Below are 21,811 nucleotides of genomic sequence, written 5' to 3'. Positions count from 1 at the left end.
ATATATATATATATATATTTTTTTTTTTCAAGTATTTATAGTATTTATAATATTTATATAAATATTTATAAAACTCTTTTCAACAGTTAATAAGAAATGTTTATTGAACACCAAATCGCCATATCAGAATGATTTCTGAGGGATCATGTGACACTGAAGACTGGAATAATGGCTGCTGAAAATTCAGCTTTGCCATCACAGGACATTTTAAATACATTAAAACTACCAGTTATTTTAAATTGTAATAATATCTCACAATATTAATGTTTTTACAGTATTATCAAATGAATGTATCCTTGGTGAGCAGAGACATCTTTCAAAAATGTTTTTAAAAAATCTTACCGACTCCAAACTTGCTAATCAGTCAGTGACATTGTATATGGACCGTCACCATCTGATACCATTACTGTACCACAGTACTTTTTTTTTGCAAGGCTCAGCTTTAACAATGAGACCTTATTCATCAGTTTATAGGCTAAAGTGAGACATGACATCATGTTTTACCATTTCAAAAACTGTTCAGACATGCCTTACGTTGAACATCTCTGACAATGTGTTGAAAAAGGAATGATATAAAAACGGTGCTCCAAGTTACTTTGTTCTGTTCAAGATATGATTTCTGACGTCAGCAACTAGATTGGGCTTGTAAGGCAAATGGGAAGCCACTGTGCGTGTGTATGTGGGAAGCTTTGGCATTTTCAGAAACAAGAAAGTTATTCATAGTAAGACAATGTTGCCAATTGGGTTGGTTCCACATGGAATACATGTGATTTTGGGCCCAAAGGAATTCTTCTCCCAAGACTGAAGGCAAGGAAGCAATGTGAAACATCCCTTTTTGAGTTTTGCAGCACTGTTGGTACAAACCTCTTTCCCTGGTATCTGAGAGCATTTTCCTTTGATCGAAATGTCAAGTAGGCTGTGGATTTGATTACTCGAGTGATTGCAATGCCTTGTCCAAATTCATTTGAAAATGTTTCATCTTCCTACATCAGATCGCTTCAATGTACCCTCCATACACCGTTAACTCTTTCTTTAACTTCCAACCACATTGTATTTCTCCCTAAGCAAACTCACAGTGTGGTAGAGAGTGGGCTTATGAAACTTATTTTTCGGTTGAAGTTCAAATGCCTGAACTTTTCTGATTATTGATTTATTTCCCCCTCTGCTTTCCTTTCATGATGTATTCCACCCTTACAGGGTCAAATGTGAAATCTGAGGGATGGATCAGTTTGGGAAATGATATAGCGCTTGGACTAAACAAACGTTTCATCTGATTCTCAAGCCTGCGATGAATCTGTGAAGCCCACACATCAGCGCAACACATGCATAACCAGCACAGCTTTGTGACATTACTTCAGAAGGTGCGTCGCACACATGCACATACGCATAAACACATGCCAGAACAAACACTGGAACACATATGCATACACACGCACACATCAACATCCATGGAGACGTTTGCTTGGCTGCAGAGTTGGCAGATAATTTTCTAAAGGAGTATTTGAGTCATTCTTGCTGAAGATTTGGCTTGTTAAAAGTCTGCCAGATTAATTTTTTTCAAAGGTCAGGGAGTAACACGATGTCTTTTAAAACAGCATGGTGACAAGTAATTCTTTCCTAAATAACTTCATAAAAGATTTCTAGAATTCTGATTATGTCAGTGTGCTACTATTGAGAGATGCAGTGAACAATAATTCCACTATTCTTGTACTGTATTTAATTTTGTACAAACACCCACTGGGAGTATGGTGAGGACAAACACTTAGAAAACACTGAGATTTAGCCTATTTTTAATAATTTGTTTAGTTTTAAATTTAAATTTAGCTTTAATAGCTAATTCATTCTCTTTCAAGATAACCTGTCAAATGGTTTTACAAAAATTCAAGGAACACTGGCATCAAAACATAGTGAGCTTTTGGGTTGTCTTTCAGACAATTGCTTGATTGTGGGGTTTTTGATCCCAAGATAAAAGGTGCTAAATATATTCCACTTACATAATACGATGTGCCAGTAATATTCGTAATTCGTTTCCTGGGAGTTTGCCTCAAAAGCTTCTTTTAATTGTAAGATGGAAGTAGTTTATTTGAGATGTAATGCTACACGTATGTGTCACTCCTTTGACTTGTTCCCAAATAATAGTGTAATGTTTCCTCCTCCTATTATCCATCTGATGACTATCCAGATTCTAGAAAGTTGACATCATAGTTGTTTATCATATGCTTAAGTAACTTTACATAGGCTTTTTGATGATGGGCCTTGCCCTCTTTGTCACTCTGTACACGGTCTGATTGTGTTACTTAAAGCAACTGAACAAGCTATCTGCAATATTAAATACTACTGCAAATTGAAAATTGTGAATACATAATAAATTAAAACAATGGAAACAATGAAACAATGGACAATAGTCTTCATGTACTTTTCAATTAGCTACATAAAAATTCAGAATACAAGTTGATAGCCAGCAGTTAATTGAATTCACTTCCTTTATGTGTGTGTGTGTGTGTGTGTACATCTTCAGAGAGATTATTAAAGTTAGTAAAGTAATTAAGACAAGCAGTGAGTTATTTACGTTACCTTGTCGACAGTCGTCTGCATCTCAATTGTAAGACCTGCAGGGATGTATTTTACATTAGAATTATGTCCCGTCTTTTTACATTCACTAATTAATATCACACTGTAAGCATTCTGAACAAAAGCACTTACAATTCCCCTAATAGTATGTTCCTAACAGCAAGACAGCAAGCACAAAAACTATTTATTACAGAGCGCGCGGTTGCACGCAAAAGTAAACCGCTTGTGTGTCATTCAAACTAAATTCGGAATAGCATACAATTCGTACTATTTCTGCTTTATATGTGCCATATTTTGTGTACTGAATTGAGTCAATACACGCTACTAAAGACAAACTGCTATCGTTTCAGTTTTACAAATTCAGTATTGCTTTGTTAGCTAAATAAATTCCACAACATCTTGGTGTTGCTTTGTACACCTTGACCCTGCGTGTATGTTGACATGGTTACTTATGAGTCATGAGTTATTTTTCATTTTGCACTTAGTTTTATAAATAATAAAAAAACGGGTTTACCTCAAAAGTCCCAGCAGTCAGAACCCATGCTTATTTTCTGACTAAGTGAAGTCAATGTGACGCTGATTTTAGTGGTGTATAATGTATTTGTTCAAGTATTGGATGCCTACATGTGCCACTCAACTTGACCACACCCACTTGAGTACCAACCCTCCTCTCCTAAAAGCTTATTTATTCAGCTTTCAGATGATGTATAAATCTCAATTTCCAAAAATATACCCTTATGACTGGTTTTGTGGTCCAGGGTCACATATGATAATCACATATGGTAATGCACATATATTGATGTGTGTGTGTGTATATATACACACACACACACACACACACACACATATTCAGTATATTTAGAAAAAAGAAAAAATTCTGTTGTTAGAATTTTGGGATTTTATTCATTAAATAAATAAATAAGGAATTATGTACACAATAAATATTTGGTAAGGACAGAGGAAAAAAACAAGAAACAAACAATAATTATGTTTGCAGATTAGGACATGCATGTGCGATCCATCAACATTTTACCACACATACACACAAGAAGTCTGTTTCTTGTCAAACGATGCCTGGTCCCAGCCCAGATTTTCTTTCCTCTCTATAATGTTTTTGATCACATCATTCCTCTTCACTCCAGTCTCTGAATTTCAGCATTTGTAAATGTACAGAGTCTGTCTTGGGTATAAACATTTCCATAGCTCCATCCGGTTCACATCCAGTGGACATCCTGTTCAACAAGCCCTCCTCTGTGCCCTTGCAACGAAAGAAGTCATCAGATCTTGCTGAGTCAGTGGCCAACTGTTCTCCTCATCTGTCAGTCTCAGTTGCATCTCTGCAGCAGCATGTTCAAGGCATACTCCAGACGTCTCCGCAGGTCCGCAGTGCAGCCCGCGCTGAGCAGCGTGCTCAGTTGGAAGGTGGTGGAGGTTCGCTCTTCGTTGATGTATGTCAGCAGATATTCGTCCTGCTGTGTGCACAGGATGAGCTTGGTGTGGTCATGGTAGAAGTTCACCTGTTGGAAGATGAAGAAAAAGGTTTTGTTATTCTAGAACAGACGTGAAACACTCTCAGAGGATGCAGGATGTTATTACAGCAGGGTTTGTGACCTTCTTCTTCCCACAGTGCTATAGTATACACAGCTTTTTATCTGAACAAAGACAGACCTGACTGATAACTACCCAGGGGTCTGATGGGCGTAGAGAGCACTAGACAGTAGCTTTTTACATGAGGAATAGTTCTACCAACTGCTGCATTAAAGGAACAGTTCTCACAAAAATGAAAATTCTGTAATTTCTGTCTTTCATAGACCAAAAAAAGATGTCTTTTCCATACAATGACAGTGAATGGTTACCATTGAGTCTGCCAAGCTCCAACAATGACAAAAAACCTAAATGTTATGATGCTTTTTGTCTCTTTTCACAAGTCCCTTTCATTTTATGGAAATCGCCAACATAAACATCTATCTTAACATCTCAGTTTATACTTCAGAGATGACAGTAAGTGATACATGTTCTGAGATGACAGAATGTTTGGTGAACTATCAGTTTAAGAGCTGCTTTGTAATGAATAAAGAATTTACCTGGAATGTGCCATCGTTGAAAAGCATCAATAAAGCTCTGTCTGATTTCAGCCACTGCAGAAGATATATTCTGGTCTTCTGGGTATCTTGTTCACTTATCATATCCCCTCCCTGCATGAAAAACAAGGATAAACAATATATTAACACAACAACGTCTTGTACAACCTGAAGTCTAGACCAGAATATTAAGTCTTTGACTTCTAGACCTGTAACAATTTTAAAACTGAATACAAACATAAGGGTTGAAACTAAGAGCACACTCACATCCATCAAATTCTCCTCCATGTAGTGGGCAAAGTACTTGAGGATGGTGACCTGGGCCACAGCATACTCAGGAACCTCAATAACAGAGAAAACAGACCTCTGGCTGAGGTCAGCATACTGGTGAACAGTCCTATAAAAAACAAAGACAACATCGATTTATCAACTACACAGTCAATGCAACACAGTGTTCACGGTTTGTTTCTGCAGCCTTACATATATATGAGGTATATGACTAATGCTTGCTCTTTTATAATATTTCATGTGTAATGCCATTTGTCATTCAACTGACATTTCTAGGTTATTGGTGCATTTTTTCTTTCTTTCTGAAGATCATCTAGAAGCTACGCTAGAAAACTAGGGATGGGAATCATAAGGAATAATGTTGGGCATATTGTACATATGTACACTACAGTTCAAATGTCAGTCAGATTTTTAAAAACATATCTTATTCTCATCAAGGCTACATTTATTTGATCAAAAATACAGTAAAAAAACGATGATATTGTGAAATATTGTAATATATTTAAAAATGTAATTTATTCCTATGATGGCAAAGCTGAATTTTCATCAGCCATTATAACAACCTTTCATTTTGAAAACAGTTGCTTAATTTTTTTCTGAAGTCTGATTTTTTTTTTCAGGATTCTTTGATGAATAGATAAATATGAGTCTTCATTGCCACTTTTGATCAGTTTAGTGCATTAAAAGATTATTTGCATTTCTAAAAGGTTTAATTTCTTTAAAAACAATCTTACTGACCCCAAACTTTTGAATGGTAGTGCATCTCGGATGATATTGGATATTTCGTTGTGGATACCAATTTCTCATATTTTTCATTTAGACTACATTTGTCATTTACTCATTTACAATTAGTCCTTAAAACACTAATAATTTAATAAGTTACTATTATATGTAATCTTTAAAAATGGTCAAAATTTTCACACTGAACATTATAATGTTGTAATGTCTAAATTCACTAGTAGCATTTATTTTTAATTCACTCTGATAAAATATAGTACATAATTTAAAAATGTATAAAAAGTAAAATATAAAACCAATTATAGGCCAGAATTTGAATACTGGTACTAATTTCATGATTAGCAACTGCTTAATGAATATGTGTTGCGTAACGTTTGCCTACTTCAAAAAAGAATCAAATTGGAATTACATATAAACATTTGTTTGGGGTTAAACTTTTGATACATTTTTTAAAAAGAGCGGAACTGAGTTAGCAAACAGTCAACTTGAAGCACCTACTTCTTGTCAGAGAGGAGACTCATGTGCGTTCCGTTGTTGAAAAGGACGCCCACTGTATTGTCAGACAGCTGATAGCCAAAGCCATATTTGTTGGAGTAGTCAACCCACTTAGTCACCCACTTCAAGCTATTACAACCATTTCCTCTGGGAAGGCTGTCCGCTGTGGGAAAAAGGGCACTGTTAAATGCAAAGATCGTATAGTTTCTTTACTCTATAGAATGGATTCGGTATAGAAAACCCTGGGTGTGAAGTGTAAAGTGTAATAGGTCTTATTCACCTTTAGGCATGTGTTCAAGACAGCCTCTCAGAACACTAATAACAGCCTCTGCCACAGTGCCAGTGGTGCTGTCTTCAAGACCTACGGAGAGACAGCGGGATACATTGCGTCAGCTTGTGAAACTAATGAGCTGGAGTCAGATCGAACAGGTGAAACACACACACACACACGTATAACACACACTTACATTCACTGCTGCTGCCCAAGCTGCCTCTAACAATCAAGTGAATGGTATCTCTTGTCTGTGGCCTTCCGGCAGTTGCCTGGGTAACAGGCTTTCTTGTAGGTGCTGACGGATTTCCTCCTTCCTAAAGAGGAAAAATCGCAGCATATGTGTGTCATGAATGACCTAACACTTAACCTTCATTAATAGCTCAGAGTTGGCGATGAATTCCTTATTATAGCCTACTATAAAGGGAACAATGCTCACCTCGGATGAGTGTGTAGTAATCTGATTACTGATGGCAGTCTTTCTGAAATCTTGACGGAGCTTGAATATGTCTTCCTCTTCTTTGGCTAAGCGATCTGTCGGAAGAAAAACAGTTATTCATGGGGTCATCTGAAATGAGTAGTGCACTAGTTCACTAAAGCGAGAACTTACTTATATTTTCATAGTACTTGGCTTTGTCCTTCTTGCCACCGAAGAGAGCAGCAGCTGCCTTTTTGAAGAAGCTCTTGGCTGGACTGGAAATGTGGAAGTCTGGGGCAGAATGGCAGCAGCTGACAGGCAGAGTTTCTGGCATGAAGCCCTGCGGCGAAATCATGACACAAACATTGACGAAAAGTCCAACTGCTTGGCTGGATATACTGAATCTACTGCGGTGCAACAAATAAACTTACCTGGGTGAAAAATTCATGCCGAATGATGTCATCCAGGTGCGGGCGGTCCACAGGGTTCTGTGCGAGCATGCCGGAAATGAGCTGTTTGGCGGGGAGAGAGAGCGAGGCCGGGATGGTGTAACGGGCCTCTCGGATACAGCGGTATGTCTCCTTCAGGTTAGTGGTCTCGAATGGAGGTTTACCCAGAAGCATGGTGTACCTGAAGAGAAAGATGTGAAATGTGTCATTAATAAGTGTCTGGCTCTTAAAGGAATAGTTCCACCAAAAACAAAATAGTAGTTTACTCAATCTCATGTTCTTTGTCCATTTTTTTTAGGAATGTTCAGGCTATCCTTTTTAATATAATGAACATGAATGTAGACTGGTGTCTGCAGACTGCTGTCAAGTTTCAATAAGAATGCAAAAAAGAATCATCAAATTATCTTAAAAGTAATTAAGTATTAAGTATTAACTAAGTTCATTATTTAATAGCTCACAATTGAGTGAACAACAATGTAAAACACAACTTGAAATATAGTGCAAGACCACTTTTATGGAGCTTTTTTAGAGCTTGACAGACAGCATTACATTGATTAATTTGACAAGAGCAACCAGCACGTTCTTCAAAAACTAATTTTGTTTGTGTTCATTGGATGAAAGAAGGTCATTTAGGTTAGAAATGACATGAGTTTGAGTAAATGATCCCAAAATAGGTCATCACTGGTGACAAACTGTAAACCACATGCTGCTAATATGTCATTCAAGCATTAGAGCTGAAGCATAATCACCGAATACAATGGCATTCACAACTAGAATGGAAAAGTAGACATTCATTGATAGAGTGAGTATGAATCGGCAATCATTGCCTATTCACACAGAGCAATTTATAAATATAGCGTATAGAGGAAACCCTCAAATCTGAGTGTGACAAACTTACATGACGCAGCCCAAAGCCCACACGTCAGACTCCCAGCCGTGGCCCTGTTTGTTCAGCACTTCCGGGGACAGGTAGTTGGGTGTACCGCAGATCGTTTTGCGTCTGTTGCTGACTGGCTCCAGTTTGGCAGCCAGCCCAAAATCTCCCACTTTCAGCTCCATTGAGTCATTCACAAACAGGTTGCCTTTGAATGATAAAACGGAAGATTTTTAACTACATATAAACTGATGGAATGTTAATAAACATCATGCACGTACAGTGAGTATATGCATACATACCTAGTTTCAAATCACGATGCAGGATCTCTAAATCGTGAAGGTATTTTAAAGCGGACACTGTCTGTTTCAAGTAATACCTCACTTCAGGTTCTGTTAGGACTTTACGTGCCTTCAGTATATGGGCCAGTGACTAAAAAAGATTACCAGGAGTCAGTCAGGGGGCACACAGTCATTTGCATTACATATTACACATTAATACACTTAGACTTTTAAACTTACTCTTCTACTGCAGTACTCCAACAGAATATAGATGTTGTCTTTGTCTTCAAAGTGGTGGTAGAAATGCACTATGTGTTTGTGGCTGAGAGCTCTGTGCAGGTCAATCTCTCGGTTTATCTGAAACAACAGAATACAGAACATAAGTGTGAGGTTTTGATCAATCTTTTGTGCAGTGCAATTTATATAGCCTACACCATGTGTCTATCCTACCTTCTCTCTCTGGTGCGGTTTTGACACACGTGAATGCGGGATGATTTTGGCTGCATAGACTTTACTTGAAGACAGGTCGGTCATTTCATAGCACTTTGCAAAGCCTCCCTATGACATAGAGAAAGTATAAGATAAGTATAATGTTAACCAGGATAAAGAGATTTTCAAGAAGCAATGTAATCATAACCAATGCATACATAGACAAACAGATAGACACATTAGACAAAAGTAATGCAATCATGCACAAACACAATGAATAGCAATACTTTTTCTAATAGAATAATAATTTTCACATCAAATAATAAAATACATTTTAATAAATAAAATATTTTAAACAATATCAGCATTAACATGGAGTCCATTACCTTTCCTAGAACTTTTCCCCGGCAGTAACATTTCCCAGTATTGGGGTCTGTAATAATTCTGGAATATTCTGTTCCGGTCCGACTGTTATCCTCTGGCTTTTTCCATCCTTGCTCACTTATTTTATTGAGCTCACACATCTTTTCGTTGTGTGTCGTTATAGTTGGGTAAGAGGTATTTCTCAGTGTCTCCATGGCTCTGTGTGTTACTGTGTGTGCTGTCACAGTGCTGCTGGACCGGTGTGTCTCCTCGCTTTTATACCGCAGCGCCGCGCGCCTCTGCTCTAGACGAACTGCGTCACGAGACGGGAAGACCCTATATGGCGTGTGAGATCTGGCGTATTAGCTCTGTCATCTGTGAACTACCTCACTGTATCCATTATTAAACATCCTAGACACTTCATAGACACCTACTAGGCAACGATTATCGCATAAAATCAGGTCTATCTGAGCAATGGTCCATATCCACAGGGCAATCTCTCGCATAGTGATGAACACATCTTGTATGTCGGTCAAAGGCAGGCTAATATATCTACAACATTTGAGAAATAAGCGAGATATTGCCAGTTTACTGATGTTGCCAATTTATCGTGGTTCAATAGGCTAAATGAACGATGGTAAAGACATTTGTACGTTTGAAACCGTCTGATTCACAGAAGAGTGTCAGAGCATCACCATGTGGCCAAAGTGACACACAACATCTTGCATGTTCCATTTTTAAAGCATTATTATACGTTTTAAAAATATATATATAATAACTACTAAACATGCTAGATGAACTATTACCTAAAATAAAATTCAAATAGCATAGCTTAAAACATTTCAAATATCAGTATTCCCCCTTTAAATGGGTATTTTGGCCTGTCCAACATCAGGTCTTGAGCTTCTCGACTATGTAATAATTAAAATCATACAAGAATGTTATAATTTTGATGTTAATTTTCGTTAAGATCAAAGTAGCTTTAAGTACTATTATTTAATTTTACTTATCAAAACATATTTAGCTGCATATTTTGTGTGCAATAACCTTTTACTTAAAAGTGTAATATCGTTTAAAAATGTCAAATGTGACACCCAAGTAATAACGAGAGCATAACAGGAAAACAAGAAAAATTTCATTCTTTTTCCTTAATGTGTATAAAGATTTTGTTTTGACTGCATTCATTAAGCTCAACCATTCAACCCTGTTACCCACACATAAAAAAATACTGTATATAATATATATATATATATATATTTATTACAATAAAATGAAATTAATTTAAAAAATAAAATATTTTCTTAATTTGTGGGAGGTATAATGCAAGCCTGACCCACATGTAATAGAGAGCCATGTTATCTTCATAATTTTTTGGGCTTTGCTATTCTAGGAGATATTAAAAGACCAAGGTCATGAGCAGTTTGTTGGCAGCAGAGTAATTTTGGCTCTTTATTTCACAGTTTAGTTTAGAATTTCACAACACAGACAAACAACATGTCATCAAACCTACCTGCAGTAACAGAAAAGGAGAAATTAAAAATAAGTAATTATTCTATGCTTTATCATGCGTGCATATGTCTTCTAAAAGTGACTGGTACCTTTCAGGCAGTGCTAAAACCCAAAACAGAAAGCTTTTTGACACAAGGGAAGATACTTTTTCATCTCATGGTAGCTTGTGTTGAAAGCTTCCGTATAGCATTCATATCATATGCCCAAGTCTGGTCTAGTCCTTCACCCTCAGTGGCTGTGGGAGTCCAGTCAGGAAATGGGAAGCGACAGGCAATCACACGAGCCTCATCTGGTAACTCCTTCTCCAGTTTCCTACCCAACACCTCCATCTGTAGACCACAAAGCACATTGTATTAACCAAGGTAATTATTGGCAAGACAGACAGGTATTTTCTGCATTGGTGTTTTGCATTAAGAAGCATGACTTCTTGTACAACATATAGTTTAAAATTACGTAAATTCTCCACAGTAGCCTAGCCTAATATATTCTTCAGAGTAAATCATAGCACTATTAAGAATATATCTAGATGATGTAATTTGTTGCACTGATTTCTAAAGATACTATCTTAATACTCAGCTCAGTCTAAATGGAGAAAGGACATCTGTGCATACTTACCACTCCGGGTGCCAAGAAAACAGTCACATTGTTATATTTGGACAAATCGGTCTGTGGAAGGAAGTGATAAAAACTGAATCATCAACACTTGGACATGTGAAATTAAATCAGAAATAAAATATGCACGTGGTATATGTGTAATTTTTCAATAGGTGTTTTTCCACACAGCTGTAGAACTAGTACAGGTGTTGTGCTGAAACTGTTGACCTACAGCAGTGCTTCTCAACCGTTTTGATGCAAAGGACCAAATATTACCAGTATGTATGTATAAATGTATTGTATAACAAATATTATAATATTGTATGTGTAGTTTAATAATTATTATAATTGAATTATTAAATACAAATTAAATGCAATTAGCATAATATTTTAAGGATGAATAAAAAGGTAAATGAGGAATACAAATAAACGCTGAAGTAAATAAATACTTTTTAAAAAACACACAGTTTACTGCTAAAAATAATTCTATAACAGAAAACACATAACATTAAGCGCCCAAGCTGACATGGTTACTGACTGATATGATCATCAACTATATTATTAACAGAAATTTGCAGTGTTGATATAGGTACAATAAACTGACGAACGATGAATAAAAACAACAGATATTATTGAGGCAATTGTTTGTGTGAAATCCCACCTGGTGCTTGTGCACATTGCTTTAATGCCCCCTTTAATGTTTGTTTTAGTATCCCTACATGCCAACATTTACCTAACCAATGGAATTAGTTGGGGGCGGAGCTATTTATTTTACTGGCCAATGGAAGAGAAGCTGAAAATCTGTCTGAAAACCATTATTTTTATAATTCTAATGAGTGCCGCCTGTGGCACAGGAATTACACACTTCACCTTTAACACCTTTACCTTACCTTCCAAAAGTCCTGGTTTATAAAAGTTGCAGTGCTGGATGGTATTCCCTTCCACTTTGCTTTGACTCTGGCATATCCAGTTAGGATAGAATTAATTTCAAAGCCAGTGCACTGGAAACCCTCTACAGTGGCAGTAAATACCTACAAAATACATCCAGGCCAAACCTATTTGAGAACCAGGGTCTGTGATATTTATGTCAGTTATAACTGGACATAAAGCAGACTGCCTGTGGCTCATATTGTTTGCTTTCCATGTATAAAAGTAACCAAGAAGAATATTTTTAACTGTAAGACCAATGATTCTTTCTATTATATATGTGTACAGAGGAAAAAGATTTTTCCATCCAAATTTGAGAGTTAATGAGATCTATTTTTGAACACAAAAGAGGCAGCCCCAGGTAGGCTGCCCAGTGGCCATTATCTTGGTGAGAAATGACTGTATAAATAACCCACAGATTAGTCATTTCATTTTAGAAAGCCAAGCCCCAAGAGCTTAAAAATGAACAACATCTAACAGCGAAGTCATGCAAAATTATAAATAGCCTGTTTGCCAATATTTTTCTTTTGTTTTACATTTCCCATATATTATCTCCCACTCAGCTGCTAAGCATCACACCATGTATTGTGGTGAGAAAGTAGTCATCTGCAGAAAGCCATCAGAAGCATCTGAAACAGAAAGTGCTTAGAAGCACAAAACTTCATCTGTAAATCTGTTATATCACTTAGAGATTTACATGATTAAAAAATGTTAAATACTATATACATTATTAGGATTTTTGTTAGGTGCAGAGCCGGACAGAAACTAAGTACATACTTGAGTATTGTACTTAAGTACACTTTTTGAGTATCTGTACTTTACTTGAGTATTATTTTTTCTGGGAACTTATGACTTTAACTTCACTACATCTGAAAGACAAATGTTGTACTTTTCACTCCACTACATTTCTATCAAGGTCCTCGAAGTAGAAAGTCGTTACTCTGTAGCAGCTTTGAAAGTCAGTGGGTGATTTTTGGGTGAAGTATTACGTACAACAATAAAACAGTGCATTGACATAAAAAAGGAAATTTACTTTTGGTACTTAAGTACTTTTAAAAGCAAGTACTTCTGTACTTTTACTTAAGTAAAAATCTGTCTTTACAACTTTTACTTGTAATGGAGTGATATTTGACCAGCAGTATCTGTACTTTCACTCAAGTAATGGAGTTGAGTACTTTGTCCGCCTCTGGTTAGATGTCCATATTAGGCTTAGGATTAAAATATATGCATTGGTATTATGCAGAATGATTGGTAGTAAGCACAGTATTTGGAAATACATGTCATATATTCAGTTCCTTATCATTTAACATTGTCAGTGTTAAAGACTCACCAGTCGCCCATCACCAGATCCCAGATCTGCCAGACACCCTGCTCTCCCATGCAGGAGTTTCATTACATTCTGTGTCTGTGTTCTACTGGAGGGCAAATAAGGCACCTGGGCAATATTAATTTCACTTACATCAGTGATTAATTGATTGATTGATTTTCTCTCTGTAGGACTATAAATCTAAACATGGTAAAGTGCAGATCATTGCCATTTAAAGGGATCACCAGGGTATTGAACGAATAGCTGAGCAAAGCTATAAATAGCTGCCAATATATCGTATATGACTTTCAGTACCTTGAGACATATGGGCACTTTCCGAAAACCAGGAAGTGCAAATAATGACCAGAGGCCATAAACTCCCACAAGCAAAGCGCCAGATGCTGCTGTGACAAGTGGCTTTTCCTGAGTATGATCGGAGAGCTTGCAACTTTTATGCTGAAGGATGACCTCCACTGAATCCTCCATAACACTAGAGGGAAAAAGCAAACAGTGTAATGTACATGACTCATGTGAAAAATAAATCTGATCAATGCTGACATGCACGTCATAAGTCACATTTTATATGAAATGTCTTCCCCTCCACATGCATGCAGGTCATAGCTCAAGAACTACAAAGTACTTTGTAGAGTTCTTCAGCCACTAGAGAGCGCTACCAATCCACAGTGAAAACAACATTTAAAGCAGCACTATGTCACTTTTGGCGCTCTAGCGGTTAATAAACAGAACTGCACACATCCGCGGAAGAACATTCCAACCGGAGCTACTTCTCTAAGTTTATGTCTATGGCGATTCACGCAGGTATGTGTTACTCCGCAGCGGTGACGACCCGACCAGGCTACAATAGCCCCAATATAAGTACTTATTATAAGTGTACCGTAGTGATTCGGAATAAGACAAAAAACGCGGTTTGGAAGATGAATTCATGATGTACTCACTCATTGTATACATTTCGCAAATTTTGAACACAGAAAAAGTTACATAGTTCTGCTTTAAAACGTTTGTTTACCAGAAGAGATTATTATATAGCACAGTCATGAACAGAGTATGTAGGCGTATGTAATATGTTTTACCACCTGAACGCGTATGTCAGAGATTCAATTTACTTTAAAAGCCTTGTCCACAAAAGCGCGAATGCGTTTACTTCAAGTTTACAGGACAAACAACCAACCCCTGCACAAATTACCAACAACAAATTAAACAACTAAAAATCGGTTTACCTTTTGCATGCCAGTGCATTTACTGTGTGTTTTTAGTACGAGGAATACGTGACATTCCTGTAAACAACACATGCGCATGCGAGAGTGGGATGGGCACTAGTTCTACTATGGCGAAGGCCTAGCTCATTAATATTAATTACATCATACTGACATCCTTTGGAGAGGAATATTAATAACATGATGACGTTTTTTTGTAACCGCCCCTATAGCGTTAGCTCAGCTCATGAATATTAAAAAGTGCGTTGTAATAGTAGGATTCGTAAACTTAATTTTTTTTTGTGGAGATTTCTAAATCAGCAAGTAATGCCGAAATACGGAAAATGCTCACGAGAGGATATCTATCTATCTATCTATCTATCTATCTCTCTATATATATATATGTGTGTGTGTGTGTGTGTGTGTGTGTGTGTATATATATATATATATATATACTGTGTGTGTATACATATATAAACAAAAGAAATACATATATGTATATGTATATATATTCACAGTCTTGGCACAGTCAGTCTTCACAGTCTCTTCTGGTCAACTGGTCAAGACGGCAGCACATAGAGTTGCACACCAGCTACAAAACAAAATACTCACACAAAACAATTGTTGAAAGTAGGATCAAGCGAAACACTTGCAATATTAAATTACAATAACGGAAATTATTAAAGGATATTATTATATTATTAAAATGAAATCTAATATTTTTTAATTTCACAATATGTTCTTCAGAAGTTTCCTATATAAGTAATGTTTTTGTTTACTTTTCCCCCATTTTGTTCAGTCGTTTTTGTTCATTCACATTTGTAATATTTATCAATGTTTGTACTATTTATCATATTATTTATTATATATTGTACACACAATCTGTTTATTATTTTATGAAATCCACAAATGTAGAATGTAGTGAATGTTTTGATATATGATGAGATGCAGTTGTCTTTGATCTGTGAAGAGAGCAGCTCGGCCGCCCCCTGCTGTCTGCAGACCGCACTCACACTCTGTCTGGGCGGATGTGGGATGAATGGGTGGAGAGTGCGAGTGTCTGCTGACGTCCATTGCGAGCATCACTGCATCCAACATTTATCCCAACAGCCGACTCCACCTCTCCAAAACGGAAAACACCTATAATTTATTACGATTAAATGAGAATCAAGCTCCGTTTATTGTATTCTTTTTATTTATAGTTAAAACAATGGAGTTATACGGAAAGGTAAGTAAGAAACGGCGTTATATATATATATATATATATAATGGTGTTTGGTCGTAATGGAGCCACGCAAAAAGAAAAATAAATGGCTAATTTAGTCATACTGTATAAACATAAGTGATAAACAAGAGATTTGTCATTTGACAGCGTGCATACTGACCGGTCATGAAAGGTTTATGAAATTTATGAAACGCAACATCAGTGACGACAAAAGCAATCAGCCGAAAAAGCTAATTTATTAACAGGGGCTGCTAATTCAAACATTCTTGGTTATTTATATTATAGGGATATTGTGAATATAAGCATGCTGGTTATGCTCTCATTTACAGCTCAAATGTCTCCACTTCAAATATAGTTTTTATCGATTATAAGTATTAGGTGTTTGAAGACTATTAGCGTTTAATATCCAGGGCTTGACTGAAAAGAGACAGACGCTCAGCCCGGAACGACACACAGGCTGCGTCTCAAAACCTTCTGAGCTGCCTACCTAGACAACATTTTTGGTGTATCATAGGCGCCTTCCGCGTTCGCACGCGCCTCTTAAAGGGAGAGTTCACCCAAAAATGTTAATTCTGTCATCATTTACTCACCCTCATGTCGTTCCAAACCTGTATGAGTTGCTTTCTTATGTTGAACACAAAAGAAGATATTTTGAAGATTGCTGGTAATCAAACAGTTGGTGGTTGCCATTGACTTCCATAGTATTTTTTTTTCCTACTATGGAAGTCAATGGCAACCACCAACTGTTTGATTACCAGCAATCTTCAAAATATCTTCTTTTATGTTCAACATAAGAAAGCAACTCATACAGGTTTGGAATGACATGAGGGTGAGTAAATGATGACATAATTTTCATTTTTGGGTGAACTATCCCTTTAAACAATTTAATCGCAATTTTCCCAGCTAAATGTGAGCACATAAAGTTTCTAAAACATGATGTTATGATTTTTTAGGTCACAATTTTAGAGTCAAAAATAAGAGTCAAAATTGTTTTTATTTATGTGTGCGAGTGTGTGTGTGTGTGTGTGTGTGTATGTATGTATATACAGTGGGTACGGAAAGTATTCAGACCCCCTTAAATTTTTCACTCTTTGTTATATTGCAGCCATTTGCTAAAATCATTTAAGTTAATTTTTTTTCCTCATCTTTTTTAATAAATTTGCAAAAATGTCAACAATTCTGTGTTTTTCTGTCAATATGGGGTGCTGTGTGTACATTAATGAGGGAAAAAAATTAACTTAAATGATTTTAGCAAATGGCTGCAATATAACAAAGAGTGAAAAATTTAAGGGGGTCTGAATACTTTCCGTACCCACTGTATATATACATTAATTTATAGTTCAGAACTTGTGCAAAATACATTAACATTTAAACGTACACATTACATTTTAGTTACAAATGTTAAAGATGGGTTTAATGGGTTATATTTAAAAAATGCTGTAGGACACTCACTAGGCTTCAAGACACAGTCATGGACAGCTCCTGGTGCTGACTTTCACAGATTGACATACGGAGCCTGCTTAAAAACACATAGAGAGAACTGAGTCTTTAATGAAATTCAGAAGGCCTCTCTCTCTCTCTCTCTCTCTCTCTGTTTATAATATCATGTAACTACATATGACATACTATAATTACATTTCTATATTAAGAGTTTACACAATATTGTTAGGCTGTAAACCTTTGATCTATTCATTACACTGTGTCTTTGTGTTCTCACAGATGGCTGCTACGCAAGACAACAAACAAAAGGAGAACTCTGATCAAAACTTTGATTACATGTTCAAGTTGTTGATCATTGGGAACAGCAGCGTTGGAAAAACATCCTTCCTCTTCCGCTATGCTGATGATACTTTCACATCTGCCTTTGTCAGTACGGTGGGCATCGACTTTAAGGTCAAAACTGTCTATAAGAACGACAAAAGGATCAAGCTTCAGATCTGGGTAATTTCTGTCACATCGACTGCAAAAACCACACAGACTTTCAATCTTCTTTAACTCAGCATCAATGTTTCATGGTTGGTAAAGCTTTGAAGGGTTGGATAATCACATATGGTGCAATGTAAATATCACATGGGCTGATGATTAACACTGGCTTATGGAAAGAGAACATAAGCCATTGTCACCTTATCTAGGCCTTTAAGTCAGCATCAGCAAAACTGATCTGTTCATCAGATCGTGGCACACTTTTCTATTTTAGTCTTTCAGTGAAAGCGCTGCTACTTTTAGAGGTGACAAACCACCGTCTTGATCGTTTCTCAGACTCGAGCAATCATTCATTTCACGCATTTGTTGTATTGACTGTCTGTCCCAGACTAAGTTAAACGAATAGTTCACCCCAAAATGAAAATTGGCTAAACATATACTCACCGTCAGGCCATCCAAGATGTAGATGAGTTTATTTCTTCATCGGAACAGATTTAGAGAAATTTAACATTATATCACTTGCTCACCAATGGATCCTCTGCAGTGAATGGGTGCTGTCAGAATGAGAGTCCAAACAGCTGATAAAAACATTACAATAATCTGCATGACTCCATCAGTTAACCTTTTCCAACAGGAGAAAGCAATTTAATGAATGGAGGACTCGTATTTTAGCTGGAAGCAATCATTTAAAGTTAAAAACCTCTTAATGATGGATTTGTTTATTATAAACATGCAGCTTTTCACTTCACAAGATGTTAATTGATGGACTGGAGTCATGTGGATTACCTGTGAATTATTCTGATGCTTTTATCAGCTGTTTGGACTCTCATTCTGATGGCACCCATTCGCTGCAGAGGATCCATTGGTGAGCAAGTGATATAATGTTAAATTTCTCCAAATCTGTTCCGATGAAGAAACAAACTCATCTACATCTTGGATGGCCTGAGGTTGAGTAAATTTTAAGCAAATACATTTTTTTTTGGTGAAGTTTTTCTAAATCTTGACTTCATAAAACATCTAGGCATACTCCTTTTTTAGACTACTTCCTTACATATAATAATGCTGGTCTTGTTATTTTTTAGGACACAGCTGGGCAGGAAAGGTACAGGACTATCACCACTGCCTACTACAGAGGGGCCATGGGCTTCATCCTAATGTATGACATTACTAACGAGGAGTCTTTTGCTGCTGTGCAGGACTGGTAAGTGGATTTAAAGCTTACATCGTGCATTATGACAGCCAGAGCTTCTGCTTTCAAAAGAAGTATTCATGAGCTTTTCACTGTGTGTTTCCGTCTGCCTGAAAGCGTGAGACATTCTTCAATCTTCATTAAGAGAATTCAATTTATCCAAATCTTGCATTGCTAAAAATGTCTCTTGCAAGCATAAAATATCATTCATGCCTGTCGATCCTGGAGTCAAAATCTATAAATGAACGTCAGGAATCATATCAGGAACATATCATAGTGATTTTATAAAGCAGAGCACAGTTCAAAAAGTAGATAGAAAGTACAGAAATATCACATGGGTTTGTGTAAAAACTTCACTTGTTTTTTAGCGTCTAAGCCAAAACATGTGAATAAAACAGTGTTTAAATTTAATTGAAAATAATGTGTTTTTTTTACTTTAAACCGCATAAACACATTTCATTACACCAAATACACAAAATAATGTTCTTTTTAGCAGCATCATATGACCCCTTTAAGTTTTAATAGTACAAAATAAACATTTTGATAGTTAATGCAAAAATGAAAATTATGTAATTATTAGCTCACCCTCATGTCATTCTAAACTTGTATAAGAACTTAAAGGAAGCTATTTTGAAGAACATTGGCAAGATGTTCTATGTATGGACCCACTTTTCTTAAAATATCTTCTTTTGTGTTTCACAGAAAAAAAAAGAAACTCATATTAGCATGGAACAACATGAGGGTGTTTTCATTTCATTTTTACAAATTATTTTATTAAAGTAACTTTATAAAAGACATTTTTTTAGTTTAGAATGGTTCAGTGCTCAAAATGGTCAAAGTTATTTTAGGAAAAAAAATATTGTTAAAAAGTATAATTATAGAATTATATAAATAATAATAAATAATGAGAAACAGGAACAGAGAGGGACACAGTCTGAAGAAGTGTGTTCGACACGACGTTTCCATTGATTCTGTGTGGCATGATGACATATTCATACGATAAAACTGTCAAACGTTTTGGTATGAGTCTGGCACATCTTGTGCTGGAGGATGTATCAGTGGCATTTGTCCTGATGACAAGCATGTCTGCTCGCTTTTGTCTCGTCTTGTGTCAGGGCGACCCAGATTAAGACATACTCTTGGGACAATGCCCAGGTGATCCTCGCAGGAAACAAATGCGACATGGAGGAGGAGAGGATAGTGTCTGTGGACAGCGGGAGACTGCTAGCAGAACAGCTGGGTGAGTAAAAAAGATATATATATATATAAGTATATAGTAAAGATATATATATATATATATATATATATATAAAACGTATGTACAATATTGGATGTTTGCTGATATCTAAAATGCCAATATTTTTAAACTCATTTTAGCCGATATCCAATGCCGATACCGATATATATGTATATGTATTTATATATGATATATATTTTTAAATTTGGTTAGTTTTGAGCAAATACATTGTTTGGGGTTAGAAAGATTTTAAAGAAATCAAGACTTTTATTCTGAAAGGAACACAGTAAATTGATCAAACTGGAAAGAAAAGACATTTATAACATTACAAAAGATTTATATTTCAAATAAATGCTGTTCTTTTGAACTTTCTATTCATCAAACGCATCACGGTTTCCCCAAACACATTAAGAAACACAACTGTTTTCAACATTGATAATAATAATGTTGTCTTGAGCATCAAATTGACGTATTAGAATGATTTCTGAAGAATCATGTGACACTGAAGACTGGAGTAATGGCAGCTTAAAAATCAGATTTTCCATCACGTGAATAAATTACAAATGTACTCATTTTTGATCACATAATAGAAGTCTTGATGAGCATAAGAGACTTTAAAAACGTACAAATCTTACCGACCCCAAACCTTTGAAAGCTAGTGTGTATTCCCTTTACATATCATACTTACCAATCTCTCTTTCCGAAAAGGATTTGAGTTTTTTGAGACAAGCGCAAAGGACAACATCAACGTCACGCAGACTTTTGAACGCTTGGTGGACGTCATTTGCGACAAGATGTCAGACACACTTGAGGCCGACCCCGCCGTCACCACAGGAACGCCCACTACCAGACTGACGGACAACCTGACGCCCCCGCAGCAGTCTGACTGTAGCTGCTAGAGTTCACCGTCCACCGTCCAGGCCGTCCGCTTCTGTGGCTCGAGTGCTGTTGCCAAGCTTCTGTCTTTGACACAGAATAAGTTACTGAACCTCAAATCTTTGACCTGGCTTTAACTCCTAGTTTTTTTGGTGTTAATGACATAGCAAACTAGCAAGATTGTGCCAAACACAAGTGTCAAACCTTGTCCTTTCTTTATGCCATTATACAGGTCTTTTTTCAGGGGTTGTTAGTGTACCTGTATTCCCTGCACTGCAATATCTCTCCTATTAGTCATTTTAGCAAAGATGCTCCGCAATCATTCCCATGTCTCTCAGGGGAATTATAAACTTCTGCAAATTTATAAATTCTACCTACTTGTCTAATTTATGTGTAATAGATTGAGAGGATGTTGTACTCGCATTTTGCTGGTGAGTCAGTTGGATATGTTTGTGTGTGACCACTTGTATGGAAAATGACTGCGAAAGCTAAAAGTATGAGAAAAAATAAATGTGGCCTTGAAGTGGTTCTCTTGTCTAGATCCAGTCTTTCA

At 36.5% G+C, this 21,811-nt stretch overlaps 3 protein-coding genes across 4 annotated transcripts; 1 reads left to right on the top strand and 2 right to left on the bottom strand.

The window, feature by feature from the left end:
* Positions 1-3,469: 3,469 nt before the first annotated feature.
* Positions 3,470-9,958, bottom strand: LOC107710915 (serine/threonine-protein kinase PLK2-like). Its single transcript, XM_016515788.1, has 14 exons — positions 9,282-9,958; positions 8,917-9,024; positions 8,707-8,823; positions 8,488-8,617; positions 8,210-8,393; positions 7,294-7,492; positions 7,055-7,202; positions 6,884-6,978; positions 6,641-6,761; positions 6,454-6,534; positions 6,177-6,336; positions 4,920-5,049; positions 4,656-4,766; positions 3,470-4,088 (listed from the first exon to the last, which is right to left on the bottom strand). Exons 1-14 carry the CDS (start codon positions 9,471-9,473, stop codon positions 3,897-3,899), a joined length of 1,968 nt encoding a protein of 655 aa, XP_016371274.1. The 5' UTR covers positions 9,474-9,958; the 3' UTR covers positions 3,470-3,896.
* A 729-nt stretch (positions 9,959-10,687) lies between these two features.
* LOC107710909 (protein FAM173B) lies at positions 10,688-14,916 on the bottom strand. Of its 2 annotated transcripts, none has more exons than XM_016515779.1 (6): positions 14,833-14,916; positions 13,910-14,084; positions 13,619-13,700; positions 12,252-12,392; positions 11,383-11,433; positions 10,688-11,096 (listed from the first exon to the last, which is right to left on the bottom strand). In XM_016515779.1, exons 1-6 carry the CDS (start codon positions 14,849-14,851, stop codon positions 10,917-10,919), a joined length of 648 nt encoding a protein of 215 aa, XP_016371265.1. In that variant the 5' UTR covers positions 14,852-14,916; the 3' UTR covers positions 10,688-10,916. The 2 variants fall into 2 exon arrangements, with proteins under 2 accessions (XP_016371265.1, XP_016371264.1); XM_016515778.1 differs by having other exon boundaries at positions 13,619-13,723; positions 14,833-14,907.
* Positions 14,917-15,873: 957 nt separating this feature from the next.
* On the top strand, positions 15,874-21,769 carry LOC107710908 (ras-related protein Rab-3C-like). The gene is made up of 5 exons (XM_016515777.1): positions 15,874-16,036; positions 17,753-17,974; positions 19,039-19,157; positions 20,261-20,385; positions 21,091-21,769. The coding sequence occupies exons 1-5, from the start codon at positions 16,019-16,021 to the stop codon at positions 21,279-21,281; spliced, it is 675 nt and encodes a 224-aa protein (XP_016371263.1). The 5' UTR covers positions 15,874-16,018; the 3' UTR covers positions 21,282-21,769.
* Positions 21,770-21,811: the final 42 nt, after the last annotated feature.

This window comes from Sinocyclocheilus rhinocerous, unplaced genomic scaffold (genome assembly GCF_001515625.1).
Source record: "Sinocyclocheilus rhinocerous isolate Xijiao unplaced genomic scaffold, SAMN03320098_v1.1 scaffold327, whole genome shotgun sequence".
NCBI classification, from domain to species: Eukaryota; Metazoa; Chordata; class Actinopteri; order Cypriniformes; family Cyprinidae; genus Sinocyclocheilus; species Sinocyclocheilus rhinocerous.
Note: the sequence above shows the minus strand (reverse complement) of the source record. Positions and strands in the feature narration are given on the sequence as shown.

What these genes read in the sequence shown, in the direction of transcription:
- LOC107710909 (XM_016515779.1), bottom strand. An exon ending in AAGTGCCCATATGTCTCAAG is followed by an intron (nt 13,701 to 13,909) that starts GTACTGAAAGTC and finishes GCCCTCCAGTAG; the next exon opens with AACACAGACACAGAATGTAA. An exon ending in TTTTCTTGGCACCCGGAGTG is followed by an intron (nt 11,097 to 11,382) that starts GTAAGTATGCAC and finishes TGTGGTCTACAG; the next exon opens with ATGGAGGTGTTGGGTAGGAA.
- LOC107710908 (XM_016515777.1), top strand. An exon ending in GGATCAAGCTTCAGATCTGG is followed by an intron (nt 17,975 to 19,038) that starts GTAATTTCTGTC and finishes GTTATTTTTTAG; the next exon opens with GACACAGCTGGGCAGGAAAG. An exon ending in ACTGCTAGCAGAACAGCTGG is followed by an intron (nt 20,386 to 21,090) that starts GTGAGTAAAAAA and finishes CTTTCCGAAAAG; the next exon opens with GATTTGAGTTTTTTGAGACA.
- LOC107710915 (XM_016515788.1), bottom strand. Translation starts at nt 9,473, where the DNA reads ATGGAGACACTGAGAAATACCTCTTACCCAACTATAACGACACACAAC. An exon ending in CAAGTACTATGAAAATATAA is followed by an intron (nt 6,979 to 7,054) that starts GTAAGTTCTCGC and finishes TTCTTCCGACAG; the next exon opens with ATCGCTTAGCCAAAGAAGAG. An exon ending in TGGAGGAGAATTTGATGGAT is followed by an intron (nt 4,767 to 4,919) that starts GTGAGTGTGCTC and finishes TTTTTCATGCAG; the next exon opens with GGAGGGGATATGATAAGTGA.